The sequence below is a fragment of the Lytechinus pictus genome, chromosome 2 (genome assembly GCF_037042905.1).
Source record: "Lytechinus pictus isolate F3 Inbred chromosome 2, Lp3.0, whole genome shotgun sequence".
Classification (NCBI taxonomy): Eukaryota; Metazoa; Echinodermata; class Echinoidea; order Temnopleuroida; family Toxopneustidae; genus Lytechinus; species Lytechinus pictus.
This window is the reverse complement of record NC_087246.1, coordinates 66,748,670-66,764,523: the sequence shown is the minus strand read 5'-3', so window position 1 is coordinate 66,764,523 and position 15,854 is coordinate 66,748,670. Positions and strand designations below refer to the sequence as shown.

At 37.5% G+C, this 15,854-nt stretch overlaps 1 protein-coding gene across 1 annotated transcript; it reads left to right on the top strand.

Moving 5' to 3' along the window:
- Positions 1 to 2,491: 2,491 nt before the first annotated feature.
- Positions 2,492 to 14,023, top strand: LOC135153194 (ATPase WRNIP1-like). Its single transcript, XM_064095465.1, has 8 exons — positions 2,492 to 2,573; positions 5,019 to 6,192; positions 7,795 to 7,989; positions 9,082 to 9,314; positions 10,364 to 10,584; positions 11,139 to 11,294; positions 12,124 to 12,203; positions 12,658 to 14,023. The coding sequence occupies exons 2-8, from the start codon at positions 5,116 to 5,118 to the stop codon at positions 12,925 to 12,927; spliced, it is 2,232 nt and encodes a 743-aa protein (XP_063951535.1). The 5' UTR covers positions 2,492 to 2,573; positions 5,019 to 5,115; the 3' UTR covers positions 12,928 to 14,023.
- The last annotated feature ends 1,831 nt before the right edge of the window (positions 14,024 to 15,854 follow it).

Here is a 15,854-nt window from a genome sequence, read left to right as displayed (position 1 = left end):
GACTCGTGAGATGTATATCTCACCAAAGAAATAATGCGAGCGCGAACTTGAAATTTTGGAATTTCTGACCTGAAATCTTGACTTTCTAAATCTGGAAGGGTATCTAAATAAAAGTGATGCAAGCACGAAGCGCGAGCCGAAAATTTTGTATATTCTGACCTGCAAACGTGGCATTCTACGTACTTTTTATCAGATTTGGTATCTAAGGGTGTGTTTATGCTTCCATTGCGAGGACAGAATCAGCGTTTTCAAACGTCGATTCAAAACGCCGATCGTAAACGTGGTTCTGGGAGTGCTGTTTATGCTTCACTTTTCAGAGACGAAATCACGAACTCCAGCTGGCTTCGCATCGTAATTTTCGTTGAGCAGGAAAGCGAGGTCAAATTGGGCGCGCCCTTTTTCGAAAGTTTTTTTTCCGAGAGTTGTTATGGGGAAGGTACGTTGACTATTATTTAATCATCGAACAATTTCTGATATTTTAATCATTGCATGGAGCTACTTGACATAGCCATATATTTTCCACCATGGTGAGGATAATAGTGAGAAAAAATAAAGAATATCAAAGTATATAAAATATCTATTTGTTTATGGGCATCTGGCGATGTCTCCTCATTATAACTCATGTTCCAGGTTTTTTTTTGTAAATCCCTCAACATTCATCGTGATGACAAATTGGAAGAGTAATACTAGTGATAGTACTTAAATCAATTATCATACATGCAAATGTATCAAGGGAGATGAGAGGTAATTCCCGGGGTAATTCCATGGAGGTAACATGCGACCATGGAGCAATGCGACTGTATTTGCCCGCGGATTTTCATCTCACCGGAAGCATGCACCAAAGTCATTTAAACACGTTTACGATTGTGGTTCTCTTTATACTTCCCCAGAAAGCCTGATTCTGGTCAAACGACGTTTACAAACGCACCTTTGAGTGAGTTTACGATCGGCGTTTTGAAACATGGTTTAAATGAAGCATGGACGCAACCGTGTTTTGGACTAATCACGTTTGGAAACGCTGATTCTGGCCTGAAAAGTGGAAGCATAAACACGGCCTAAGTAAACGCGGATTGATTTGATCGATCGATCTTAAAGAAATTTACATTATATGCACGTTTTTTTATAAAGAACAAAATATGTATCCAACAGGGGCGGATCCAGGATTTGCCAAAGGGGGGGGGGGGCAAATTTTTCGGAGGAAAATTTGGACAAGCCAAAAAAAAAAGATTTTCAACCATTTCGTATATACCCGAAAAATTTGACAAGCAAAAAAAGGTCTTCAATATCAAAAGAGGGGCCACACCTACGCCCCCCCCCCTGGATCCGCGCCTGGTATCCAATATAAACAATTACTGCAAATTCGAAGCTCGAGCTTTTTTTTTATTTAGACCTAAAACACATGACATTCTATTCAGCTTTTGTAATCGTGGAAATGATGGATGTAGTTGCTAAAGAAATGATGCGAGGGCGAAGCGCGAGCTGATTTTTTTTCATATTCCAATCTGAAAACTGCACATTTTTAAATAAAGAACGACATAATAATGGTTGCATGACGCATGAGTTGAATTTGTTGATATACTGATCGGAAAGGGGACATTTCAAGCTCTTTTTAAAATGTAGGAACATTAGGAAATGGAAATTGATGTTTCTATATATATATATATATATATATATATATATATATATATATATATATATATATATATATATATATATATATATATATATTATATGATGTGATTTTTTTATAATTTAGACCTGAATGAAAGACATTCTAAGCAACCTTTGTAACCATGAAAACGATACGTACTGAACTAAACAATCAATATGTGTACAAAATAAATAAGGCCTACTGACCCCCCCCCCAAAAAAAAAGGGACATTTCAAGGATTGATGGAATTCAGGAATATGGGATATGTATTTTGCTAATCAAATAATGCGAGCACGCGTAGCGCGAGCTGAAATTTATAAAATAATGAAACTCAAATTGTGAGCGGGCTTTCCGGGTTGAATACACTGAACTGGAAATACGTATTTCCAGTTCAGTGGTTGAATATCGCGAGTAGAATTATTGGTGCATAAACTTGACTACAGGCATTATTATTCTTATTATCATTATTATTATTATTTTCTATTATTATTATTATTATTATTATTATTATCATTATTATCATTATTATTGTTATTATTGTTATTATTGTTATTATTATTTTCATTATTAATATTATCATTGTTATTATTATTCCCGGTTATTATTATCCTTTATCCTTACTTCATTCACTTTTATTCTTCCTCTTCTTTTTCTCCTCTTCTTCCCCCTTCTTCTTTTCTTCTATTTTCGTTTTTTTATTCGCCGCCAACAAGGAATGGGGGCCCTGGGGGAGGCACCGCTTTCACCCGGCCCCTGGATCAGCCTATCGATGGTGCTAACTCCTCATCGACGGATAATACTTTTACCAGGGACGTTTGAGGGCGACGCAGCTAGCTAGCTAGCTCGAGAAACTTGAATCACTTCCGTTCTTTTGTTTACCGCTGTGTAGTGTGCACTACATTAGTGAATGCGTCCAAGAAAGGTAAGCAATTTTGCCCTTTAATCGTGATCAAAGTTTTGAAAATGCATTCATGGTTCTTATTTGTTGTATTGGCTACTATTTATACATTATGAGATGACCAAATTAATTGTGAATATTATGAAAATTGGCCGATTAAATTCCAAGTTTTTAAGTTCAGTCCCACATGCTACCAAATTTGCTGTGACCTAAATCAATGCTTCAGCCTTTCAGGGTTCAGTGCACGTGCATTATTAACATTTATGCGGACGATGCCGGGTGTCGAGAAGAGTGTTATTGTAATGCTAGAGGTACCAAGTCCCATTTTCTTGTACTCAAACATTCCAATGTTTCCAAACTTTCTTGCCATTATTCACGGCCGATTTCAAAACATCGCGATCGATCAGTGACCGATCGCATGCGATGTTTTGAAATCGGCCGTGAATAATACGTGTGAGGAAAAAGATACTGGCTCAAAATCACCAATTTTGAGGATAACCGGAGGATGGACACGGAGTGAAATACGGGTGTAGAGTAAGATATTAAGTCATTCATATCCCTTATATTTTTTTTCTTTAATTTTTAATTTTACGATAACCATGATTGCCATCCCACCGGCCACCTTTGTGACTCAGAATATCCGATCGAGTTCACTGTCCCGATGTTTGGGTAGGTGGAGTGTAGTGTAGCGGTAGTGAAGTGGAGTGGAGCCTGCACGAACATCGCCTGAGGTACAAAAGCCCATAGGCCATACTCTTAATTTGCTGTGCATGTGCAATGAATATCGTCGGCCCGGCATGAAATGAACTGATGTCTGAAATGCATTGCTGCAGACATAGTGACAAAGCCTAGGCGCACACTCTCAGTCTCAGCCAAGCCCAAGGAAACATTTAATGAAATGAAGACTTTGGGGGATTTCGCATGTGAAGTGCTCAAAAGAGCCCAAGGGTTCATTACATGCTGCCGCGCACAGAAAATTCAAGCCATAGAAGTCGTGTGTTGTGGACCCAAGAAGTGAGATCCCAGCACGCGCGACCCACTAGTTAAAAATCCACTGCCAAACGCGGTTCGTGGTGCGAGGTTAGTATACTAATACTAACCTCGCAATACGTGTGAGTGCTCAAAAGAGCCCTAGAAAAAACCCCACTCATTCTTTATAAAGTTAAATGCAGTGTCGCAGATTTATGATTTGAGAGAAATATGAAATCGAAAGGTTTCATTAAATTGATACCAAACACTGGCAAAGAATATCTAATGAGTTTTTGAAATTTTATTTTTCGATTTATGATTGTTTTTTCCTGTCTAACATTTTTAAAAGTTATTAAGATGTGCCTTTGCACATCAGCTCAGTTGAGACCAAACATGGGCTTAATCATGTGACAATGAGTGACATTATACATGATGTGACCAATATGAAAGTTCCCAAATTTGTTTAATACAGGCCAACACCTGATGTATTTTTATATTGTTTTGGCCAGAAGATAGTGCACCCCATAGTAATAAAACTCTGCATGCCAGGTTACAACACTCATTCAATGAACAAGGTTATATGGGTTACAAGGAGTTGGCTATTTCAAAGGTTATTTCCCTCTTTATTGTTTTGATTTTAATTTTGTTTTCATGAATAGAGTGAAGAGAAGAAAGTTGAATTATGATTTTCCTTTCATGGTACACAGAATTTGTATGATTATTTTGAAAGTGAATAGATCTATTTCATGAAAAATCAGGACACTTTTGTGTTGTTGGTAAATTCAGACGCTCTGCTCACTGGAGTTATGCCGTTGGTTGTTGTAACACTCATTTGACTGTAAGCTGTTTGTGTGTACATGTAGGTAGTATTTTTGCTTTGGCTTTAGATGGCAGAGAGAGTGCACAAATAGTCCATCTTTTGGTTAGAACAACTTACATGTACCTCGACTTTAGACAGCGGGGCGCACGACACTGGTACTGGTCCGACGGTCCCAGACTGTTAAAAATTACTGTCGGGCCAGTAATTTTTCTGAAATAGCGAGATTTACTGGTCCAACATGACCAGCAGAAATTTTATCTCACTGATGCAAATGATATTTTTTCTCTCTTTTGTGGCTCTGGCGTCTCACAAATATGGCTCTATAAATTGAGAAATGGCTCTCTTGAATTATGTTGTATGTGTCTACTGTTTGTTTTGTGTGTTTTTTTTTTGGGGGGGGTGGGTTAACAATAAGCAATAATGACAGCAAAATAAACTCAAGTCTTGTTTATGTTTTTCTTTATTTTGGGGGACCAGTAAATTTTAGGTTTGGACCAGTAAAAAATTGAAAAACTGGGAATCTGCTGGTCCGACATGATCAAGTCGGACCAGTAGGAAAAAAGGGTCCGTGTGGAGCCCTGCTTAAGAGCTAGATTTACCTTTCTTTCCACTTATGTTTACATGGATTATCAATTGTTTTAAAAATATATATATTTGTTTTCTGATTCTTCTTTATTCAGGTTTTACTGAGGAGCATACAAGGAGGGATCAGCACATTAATGGTAACATCAAATTACCTGTTTTTCAGTTTGGGTGAAATCAAGATCAGTTGTGACTATGCCAAGGCCAGTAAGACAGAGTGCTGGTTCGCCAGGCAAGAATGCAGTTGCTTGTCCCATATGTGGACGTCACTGTAGCCCCCAGGCCATCAACACCCATCTGGATAAGTGCTTATCTAAGGAGGAAGACTCTTCCCCGCCTAGAAAGAGGTCAAAGCAGGACTCCTATGCAGAAAGCGATAATGAAATTGAGACTGAACCCTCGCTTCAACCAGGACAGCTCAATGCCGAGTGGGCAGCAATTCTAAAAAATCAAACAAAGGAGGAAAAGAAAACGCCCAAATCTGAAAAGAAGAAGAAGGAGAAGAAAAAGTCAAAGAAGAGTTCCACTCAATCAAATAGTGGAGATGGACTGAGCACTCCCAAAAAGGCCAAGTCTGAAAAGGGGACCAAGTCAGAGAAGAGTAGTACCAAGAAAGAGAAACGGGAGAAGTCGACGATCAAAGGTGAGAAGAAGAAGAAGCGTAAAAGGAAACACAAGGAGAAGGCCGATGATGATGATGATGTGTTTGACTTTGATGCTGATGAGATGGAGGTGGCAAATAAGAAAGTGTCAACAGATGGCACCCCAAACAAAAAAACTCCTTCAAAGACAACAACTCTTAACGATAAAAATGTCACACCTACTCACAAAAATAAATCCCCTTCTTCAAGTCAGTCCCCTAAAAAGTCAGCCATGAAGTCTCCCTTTACTGGCTTATCTCCCAAACAAGCAAGCCAGTCCTTCTGGGCACGGCAGAATGCACAATCAACAAGTCCAAACTATCAAGCCATGAAGTTTAATTCCCAGACTCCACCAGCCATCGCAAAGGGGACGACAGTCCAGACGCCACCAACAGCAAAGACAAATGCCCAGTCGCCAACGACGACGCAAGGCACAAAGCCAGCTTTTGGAACGACGCCCTCTCAACCACGCCCCGATTTTCGCCCCCTTGCTGAAAGAATGCGGCCTTATACAATGGACACTCTCATAGGTCAGAACAAGACCCTTGGTGCAACAGGGACTCTCCGTCGCCTCTTGGATGCTGGTAACATTCCTTCCATGATCTTTTGGGGACCACCCGGATGCGGAAAAGTAAGTACAGTGTTCATGCACCATCCTTACGGTTGGCCGTGATATCTCAAGGGAAATATCAATCAGAAGCATTTGCTGAATTTTCAAAAGTAATTTTTCAAGCTCTCATACTAAAGTTATTTGCCATTTTCTCTACTAAATGCAAGTGAAACACCTGGTTGTATATTAGCTGTTTTTAGTTCACAGCATGTACAGAATATGTACATGCCCCCATAGAGCCAGAACAATCTAGGAAACTGTAAGATTAGAAATACAATTGCAGTTGGGGTGGTACATGTATGTTACTTGGTCACTGATCCAGAAATATTGTGATGCGGACATGGTAGTTTCTTACAATCTGTAATTACTTTGATAACCTGATGCTTATTTCCATATGGTATTGAAACTCATGCAGTTTTGTAGAGTTCTTGATTTACATTGATGATAGTGATTATATCAAACATTCTTCGATATAATGACTTTAAAGCGATGTGGCAGTAATCCCTTGTTGAACCTTCGTAATTTTGTTTGTGACTATTTTGCAGTATCTTATCATGTAGTCTGTATAGGTGACCCAATTTTCTTAACCAGTATCCCATTGATATTCTATTAATTGACAATGCAATGAAAGTATATGATCCCAACATTTTGGCATTATTTTTATATCAGGAATGAAAGTTTATTTTGATTCTGGAATAGAATTCATTTACCATGCATGGTAGGTCGTCATATAATTGTGGCCATTTTTTTATGAGTGAGTGCCAAATGTTTCTTACCTTCTATTCTAAAAAATGTGCTTAAATAACCTGGATCATCAGTGATTTTTAGAGTTGCAATGATAACTTACATGTGCATTTTAAAGGGCAGTGTAGCATATAAGCTAAAAGGAAAATGAAACCTTTGGAACAAGATAGCTTGTGTGAAAACAGAAAAATCAAAGAAACAGATCAACAAAAGTTTTAGAAAAATTGAATGAATAATAAGAAAGTTGTGAGCATTTGAAGTTTAGATCATTATTGTAATGTAGATCCTCCCGTTGGCAATTCGACAAAGATGTGTGATGTCCACTAATCTGTATACTATAGTATACAGATCAGTGGTGATGTCACATGTGAACAATTTTCCCCTTGCTTTTGTATATATATTTCACTTACAGTGTCTCTTTTATCATATCTATCAATAGATCATGAATTCTTTCTATAGTTGGGATTGTAATACAGATTTTTAAAGAATATATTATGGATAAAGAGTTTGTATCACCATAGGAAAGAGCAAAAGGAGGGGGGGGGGGTATTTTACAGTCCATCAAAGGGAAAGTTGTTCACATGTGACATCACACATATTTGTCACATTGCCAATGAGAGGATCTCCATAACATAAATGATCGCAATATTCAAATGCTCATAACTTTCTCATTATTTGTCTGATTATTCTCAAACTTTCTTTGATCTTATTCTTTGATTTTTCTCTTTTCATACAAGCCCACTTGTTCCAAGGTTTTCATTCCCCTTTAATAGGGACATAGATACTGCACTTTATAAGTGGACCAGGTAATGTAATGCCGCAAATCAGATATATTTACGTATCTACAAATATTAATCTTAATCTTATTGCTATGTACAGACTTCATTGGCCAATGTCATAGCCAGGCAAGCTAAGATGAGAAACACCCACCGCTTCATCACGTTCTCAGCAACAACGAGCAACGTATCTGACGTCAAGTCTGCCGTGGAAATTGCACGGAATGAACAACGGATGTACAGGAGGAAGACAATTCTCTTCATAGATGAGATCCATCGGTTCAATAAAACCCAACAGGTGAAATAATTTTTCACATTATGATCACACACTAAATATGATTGGTGTAATGTTTAGCAGGAATTATGGTAGTGCAGTTATGATTATTTGAAGCAAGATGTTGAATTTGTGACCAGACAGTGACATTTGGGTGATAGTCACAAAACATTGTAGAAAAGCATTTCATCATGTTAGTTAGGTATGTATAATGCAGTGTAGGAAATTCTTGAGGGCAGTGGGCAGGTTAGTCCTCATCACAACCCAAATGGCCCCTAAAATTCCCAAAATTAAATGCTTCTGGTGGACTGTTTTTTCTAAAGTTGTCCCAAGAACAGCCAAAAACAATATTCAAGAAATTTAGAAAATCAATTTTCTTCATACAGTAGAATAATGAGAATTTTTTACAGCATAGTTACTTGTTGGGTGAAAAAAATAGCCCTTGAAATTAAAGAAATAGCCCAAATGCCCCCATGTAGTAAAAAAAATAGCCCCTTAAAAATAACAATTATTTTCTAACCTGGTATATTGAATCTTTGCTTTGAAGATATATCTCACTTAGAGATAGGTCAGACACAGTCCAAAAATTTGATGACTTGAAAATGAAGTTGATGGTCTTGGTCACGATGATCACCAATAATGATCATCAATAAAGCAATCTTAGGCATGGATTCAAACTGCTGACATGAAGGATAGTAACGGGGGATCTTCATACTTGTTGGTTGCCAATTTAAAAGTAATGATCAATGTCGCCAAAAATTTTGTTATCGGAAAATTTGCATTGTTTCTGAATAAATTTGTAGAAATGGCAAATAATGGTTGCTTAGGCTGCAAACCATCAACTTCATGTCAAAGTTATCATAGTCATGAAATTCATAGAAACAGGTTTGCGTAATTCAGGGCCATCATTGTATGTTGCATTGTTTAAGACAAAAATGCTCTCTTCAATGTTCCGTCTTTGTCACACCAAGGAGATTCCGAACCGACTGATAGTGCAGTAGCTCTGATCAGTTGATTTGTTGGTGTGACTGACCTATTACCTAAAGACATTTTGACGTTGAGCTTTTCATCACAGTGAATTCTAAAGACTCGTCTCTCCGTTGAAAATCTTTACAGGACACCTTCCTGCTGCATGTAGAAAACGGAACCATCATCCTGATCGGAGCTACAACCGAAAACCCCTCCTTTCGGGTGAACAACGCCCTCTTGAGTCGGTGTCGAGTGGTGGTGCTGGAAAAGCTCAGTCCCGAGAGCATCATGCTTATCCTGGAGAGGGCGCTCAAGGATTGTCAGGTCGGCATCGTTGAAGATCCCAGGGTGTCGGATGCCTTGCCAAGCACTGATCAGGAGTAAGTAAATAACAGGGTATTAGTTGAGGACGGTTAGTTATGAAGCCGCTGGAGAATCGCTCCCATAGACTTTGTACATGTGACTTGGGCCGAGGCTTTAGGCGGGCATAAATCATTTGCTTATTTTCAAAAGGAACTAAAGTCCCATTTGATAAATATAATGACTAATTGATTTGCCTGTTTGAACAAGAGAATTATGGACAATCCACAGTGGAAATGAAATCCATGTCATTTTCACTAAACTTTGCACATATTTTCTTCAGGACCTATGTAGGCCAAATATGCACAAACTAGCATGGGATAATTTGCTTTTTTTTTCCTAGCGGCCTTTGAAATTTGTCAGTTTGGGAGTCTTGGAGAATGTCTTAAGAGATATGGACCTGTGATAGATTTTGCAGGATAATAACTAAGTGTAAATCCCTATTATTCTTTCATAACCCATGTAAATTTCCATCCTACGTTCATTTTCAGTTTATTATTTTATGAAAAAATGTTATGTTCACTGGGACCCACATTCTTCTTTTTAAGTTAGCAGTTTCCCCATGCCTGAAGAATGATGTGAATATCAAATATCAACATTCCTCAAAAGTTGAAAATCTTTAATGAAATCTAAGAGGTACAAAGAATGCTTTAATTTACACCAGAACTTGCCCAAAGTTTTAGAGGAAGGTGAACTAGAGAGATGGAAAAACTGACAAAAGCATGGTCTATGTACGTATTTTTAAATCATCAGCACCTTCATTGTTGCAAGTTACATGCTCTAAAAATTATATAAAACGTGCTAGGTTTGGGAATCTAGAGATAAGGATTAGTGCTAAATCACCCTCCAAAGTATTCAAAGTCCATGCAATATTATTCATCATGCTTTCTAAAATTGATATAGAAATGGGAAGAAAGGAGGTCCATAAATTTGTGTCTGCTTCTCAAGGGATTGTGTTATAAAAGGATTCTTACCAGCCGCACACAGCTGGTGTGTAATGTACGTCTTTCTTCTTAGAAAGATAACCATAATGCTTGTTTACCTTGTAACAAATGCTTAAATCACCTAGAACCTTTTCCATTGAGAGACAAGCACTATGCCTTCTTGCCAACCTGTGCGACGGTGACGCACGCTCAGCCCTCAACTCCCTGCAGATGGTCCTGGATGTGGCCAAGGGCTCGTCAGGAGGTCAACTGGGTGCTGCATCCAAGGTTCAAAGGTCAAATGTCATCACTGTTGATCAGATCAAGGACAGCTTGCAGAGGTCACATATCAGTTATGACAAATCAGGTGAATAAGGATGATATTCTCCATTTTTATACTGCTCGCTATAGTTAGATTTTCCCTTCTGACAAACTAGAATTTGTCAGACAAGACTGAATTCACATATAACCCCTGCGAATTATCCACTTTGCTTTGACATGTTTATTAGCCACAATAAAACAAATGTTGGATAATCATAAAGCAACTTTAGCTAATGGAAATTAAAATGATTGAAAATGGATGCATTACCAAAGAACATGTATATCCCTCAATAGGCTAAAAGTGTTAATATAGCATATCTAGGGATGCATATGACTATAGTAATTATTATTGTAAGTAGTTACCAATTAGCTTCATAGTCTCAGGTGATTCCTGTCAGACCTAAAGGTTTGCAAGTATGATTACAGCATTAACTGCAAGAAAAAAAGAATTAGATCCTGAATGAATTTAAGCAATCCCTTTAATGTAAACTGGAGTTCTGATCATCATAATTTTCACCTTTATGAACTAGTATCCTGGAGTCATACCTCTATCTATCTTTTGTCAACATGACCTTTGAACCCTTTGCCCTTTTCTTTTAGGTGAAGAACACTACAACTGTGCCTCTGCCCTGCAGAAGTCCATACGAGCCTCAGACGCCAACGCAGCGGTCTACTGGTTGGGACGAATGCTTGTTGGAGGTGAAGATCCTCTCTTTATTGCCAGGAGGCTTGTGGTCTGTGCCAGTGAAGATATTGGTAAGGAGCAATCCTTGTTTGATAGAAATTAAGAGCCACCATTATAAACAACTGAAATGATGCAATTTGATTGGTTGAGCATAACTTTGGCATTGAATCCGAGCATTTGTTCCTCTTTATATCTTGGAGGCTTGTGGTCTGCGCCAAATATTGGACCCTCAGTGGCGCTGTCGTGTCGATTCACACCCTGTAATAGTATGATCTGCACCTGATGACATTGATTATATTCAAGATAAAAATGCACACTTCATTCTTTTCTCGAATTCAAAGAGACTATTGTGATCTTGACTATCAGTGAATGCAAATTATTATACAAAATTAACAGAAAATCAATATTTCAACTTGCAGTTTGATTTGAATGACTACATGCAGGGAATCTTCAGAAAGGCCTCAATGTCGGTTCTCATGATGTTGATGCTCTCATATATAGACTTAAACTTGCAACACAATCTTCCATAATTTTTAGCTTGAAATTTCAAATTTCTGTCATCACTCAAGACCCATTGACCCATAGGTGCTACCTGTATGATTTATGTGCTGATAATGAAGCTAAGTTGCTAGGTAAGGCAACCTGCCCAGTACAAAAACGTTCCACCTGTTGGCTAAGTAAAGTGTGATGGAGTCTCTAGTTTATGCATTCCCAGACTCTATTGTACATCACAATAGTGGTATGGCATTACATGAGAAAGTTGAATCCTAAACACTTATGCAAGGATTTTAGTTGCTGACCGATGTCAGTGAAAATTACTTTTAAGAAATTACTTCATGAAATGCTTTTATGTATTTGTCATGTCCTATCAGTCTTTCTTCCGATGTTGTTTTTAAACAGGTTTAGCCGATTCCCACGCTTTAATCCAGGCTACCACAACCTACCAAGCTTGTCAAAATATCGGTATGCCAGAGTGTGAGGTAGGTTTATGTACAATATGCATTTTCTGTAAGCCTTCTCACCATCGATATCGGTCATCATAATCATTAGTATTATCAAAGTAATCAACATCATAATCACAAGCATTATCAAAGCAATCATCATCTTCATCATCATCATCAGTTTGAAAATTATTGTTTGAATGCTTCCCAGGGAGTGGAGAAAGTACATACTTTGTATACCTGCAAGCCAGGATCCAATGACGGGTAAAAATAATAATATATCTGTAAAGCACGTAGAAACGTCGTCCTGATGTATAATACGTGCTATATAAAAACAGAATATTGTCACATTCAGAATTGCTTAATCCATTGCAATCATTTATGTTCTCAGCATTGTCATTGACATCACCATCGATATCATGACGTTTTTCATAATCTTAGATATTTTCCCTTTCTTATTCTTTGTCTCTGCTACTCTTATATTATTCTCCAGCTGAACCTTGCCCACTGCGTGATCTACCTATCAAGAGCACCCAAGTCACGACAGGTACCCACAGCCTACAGTCGCGTTAAGGAGTGTCTCAAGAATCACCAGGGACCGACCCCACCCATACCCCTCCACCTGCAGACCCCAGCTACCCAGTACCAGCTGGTCCGTAACACCTTGGGTGGGTGGGGCAAGGGGCGTGTCATGGCAGGGGGCTACCAGGGGTACATGCCTGAAAGCTTAGCGGGACTCGATTTCTTCTCCATGTCGACGTAAGCGCTATCGAATGAGGAACACTTTCTGGTGATGGACATGCCAGATGCCGTAAAATTGTGGTGCTAGATTTGAGATGAAGGATTTTTGGGGAGGGGGAAGTTGGGCATTGAAAGGGGTATTAATGGGTTAAGAATATGATTGGTGAATCAACCAACCATGTTTGTTAGAATTATTTAGTTTCGAATTCGAATGTAGTTTTGACAAATTTTTACCATTTTACTTTTTAGCGATGATCATTGTCGGCCACTTTGCATTGGTTGACAGGCAGAATGGCTCTCACAAATGTGATGGTCCTTAGCAATAAAAACCTGCAATTGCTTAATGTAAAATGCAAAAAAGCAAACACTTGTGGAGCAAAGGCTCCAGTAAAAGCAAGTGCTGTATGATCTACTCATTACCCCATGGTAGTTCTAAAACCAATTTCTTGTGTGCAGTACCAAATAAACATACAGGAAGGGGGGTGTTACATAAAGCTTATGAAATGTAAATGACTTTACAACAATTGTATTATGGCAAGCCAAATGGATTGTTGGACATCTTTAATCAAATTACTTTATAATACACATACGTTGATAAAAATTCCTAGTGCAGACAACATGTATACTTTTCCGAAATTTGAACAAAATGCTTAGTAAACATACATGTAATCAGACTTTGTTAAACAGTCTGCAAGAAACTTTCATCTTGGTATTCCATATTCATGTCATTCGTAAAGTTGTGCATTATGTTATGAATAGCAAATTTATGTAACACACCCTGTGTCTCTGCTATGAATATTTACACCAGGTCCCCAGAACATAAAGCTTTCATTAGCGATTGATCATGGGCTGATTTCTATGATTGATTGCATCGATTATTGTGTATGATTAATTGTAAAAATCAGCCCCCCTCCAATCAAATGCTAAGCTTCTCCTGCAATAAGCAAGGAAAATACTTTTGCCATGATTAGTGCATACATGCAGTGCTGAACCAAGATATTTTGTTTATTAGCAGTTACTTGATTTTAAGTTAGCTGCAGTGAAAAAGGCATCTCAACAACATTTCTAATACAATTAGGGCCATTGTTATCCTAGTTGTTTGAAATATATATATATATATATATATATATATATATGGAGCTTGATTAAAAAGAATTGTATTGAGTCATCACTGATGCAAAATGATATTCAAACTCTTGAATGTGTGTTTCCAAGGCCATTCAATTAATTTACAAGGGATAAGACTTCTGAATAAGAAAAAAAAAATCTCCATTCGTATTTGAACACCTAATGATCATTGAATGTCATCAAGTTCTCAGACTTGTTCAGTAGAATTTTTGACTTCAGCAAAAATCTATGAGCCTTTCCGAACTATCTCAGAAGTTTTAGGTTTAGAAATAATATTTTTCAGAAATATACAGATTTTCCTTTTCTTTTTTTTAAATTCATATCCTTTGTTAATAAATTTGCATGTCTGAGAACACACCTACCACATGAAACAATATGCAAAGACATATCGATTGTGCAAAGTGATGGTTGTTTGTAATTGTATGCTTTTCGTTTTAAATGAATCTAAAACTTATGACTTCCATAAATTATGCTTCTCATTTGAAAAGTCCATACAAACCAATTAAAGAAATATCTGCAATTTAGTGTATGATAGGACTTATGGGCCCTACCCATATCAGTGATGCAAAGTCAAATATCCATGTAGTGTTAGATAAGTGATATTCTGTTTTTATACAGATCTACATTGAAACCACATCTTGAAGCATGTAACCCCTGTCATCAGATCCTGGCTTCCCCACTCACAATGCATGCACTTTCTCCACTCCCTGGGGAGCATTCCAATAAGAGTTTCCAAACTAAATTTCTGGGCATACTACACAGGCTTTCGCAGATGGGTGAAGAGTGGCAAAGTGTGGATTATTGCTTTTGTAAAGGACACTAAGGGAATAGTGATTAAGGAACTCTCTGTAAATTCAGCTGCACGAATGCAGATACAGGCAGTCATACCCACTCATTGAAATAAAATAAAATATGCTCAATAAATACTAGAGTGCATAGGGCTAAGCAAGTGCATTCTTTATTTTGGAATGTTCTAAACCGTTGCGACGTTAGGTATGAAATATGCCTCTTTTGAAAGCATGCATTGTTGCATATAGATTGTTCTTATTGTTGCACGCATTGCTGTTGCACTTGGAAGCAGCAAAAATTTGTTGCAATTGTTGCCCACAATATTGCAAGTCGGGCTTGAGCGGCACATGATAGATGCACAAAGTGTGATTGGTAAATCATTAATAATACATGAAAACTGAGAATTCATATTAATTCAGGGCAAAATTTCAGAGAAATAAAATCATATGGGCATTTCAAGGAAGAATATACTCTTGTCCAGTTTACACAAATGATATTTAAGAAACAGAATATTATGTGTGAATAGATTTTTGTCTATCGTTAAGACAAGGCATGTGATTAATGAAATGTCATCATACTGTATAGAAGAGAAAGTTCCTTGTAGCATACTTGAAGAGAATAGAATGAAATGTTTATATTTTGTATATGATGTAGATATTATAGCTAGCTTCCCGAAACCTTCCATTCATTTTACACCAATCAGTAATCAACATATCAAGTATGTTTTTTTTGTGCCAAATATAGTCATTTTTTCCTGCTGAACATATGCTCTGATCTTTACTTGTATTTCAAATGTAGATGAACTATGAATATATTGCCAATTTTATTTGTAATTAATGAATCAATTTCTCCATTCTTGTCTCAATTGGAAGGCTTTTATGATTTTTGCAGCTGAAGATCTTTCTCCTTTTTTTAAAGTAGGCAAGTTAATGTTATTCATGACAGAGGTTTGTGACCAGTACAAGATGTAAGAGCATTTTAGGGTATATTGTGCTTTCATGAATATAGCCTCAATCACATATTTTTCAACAA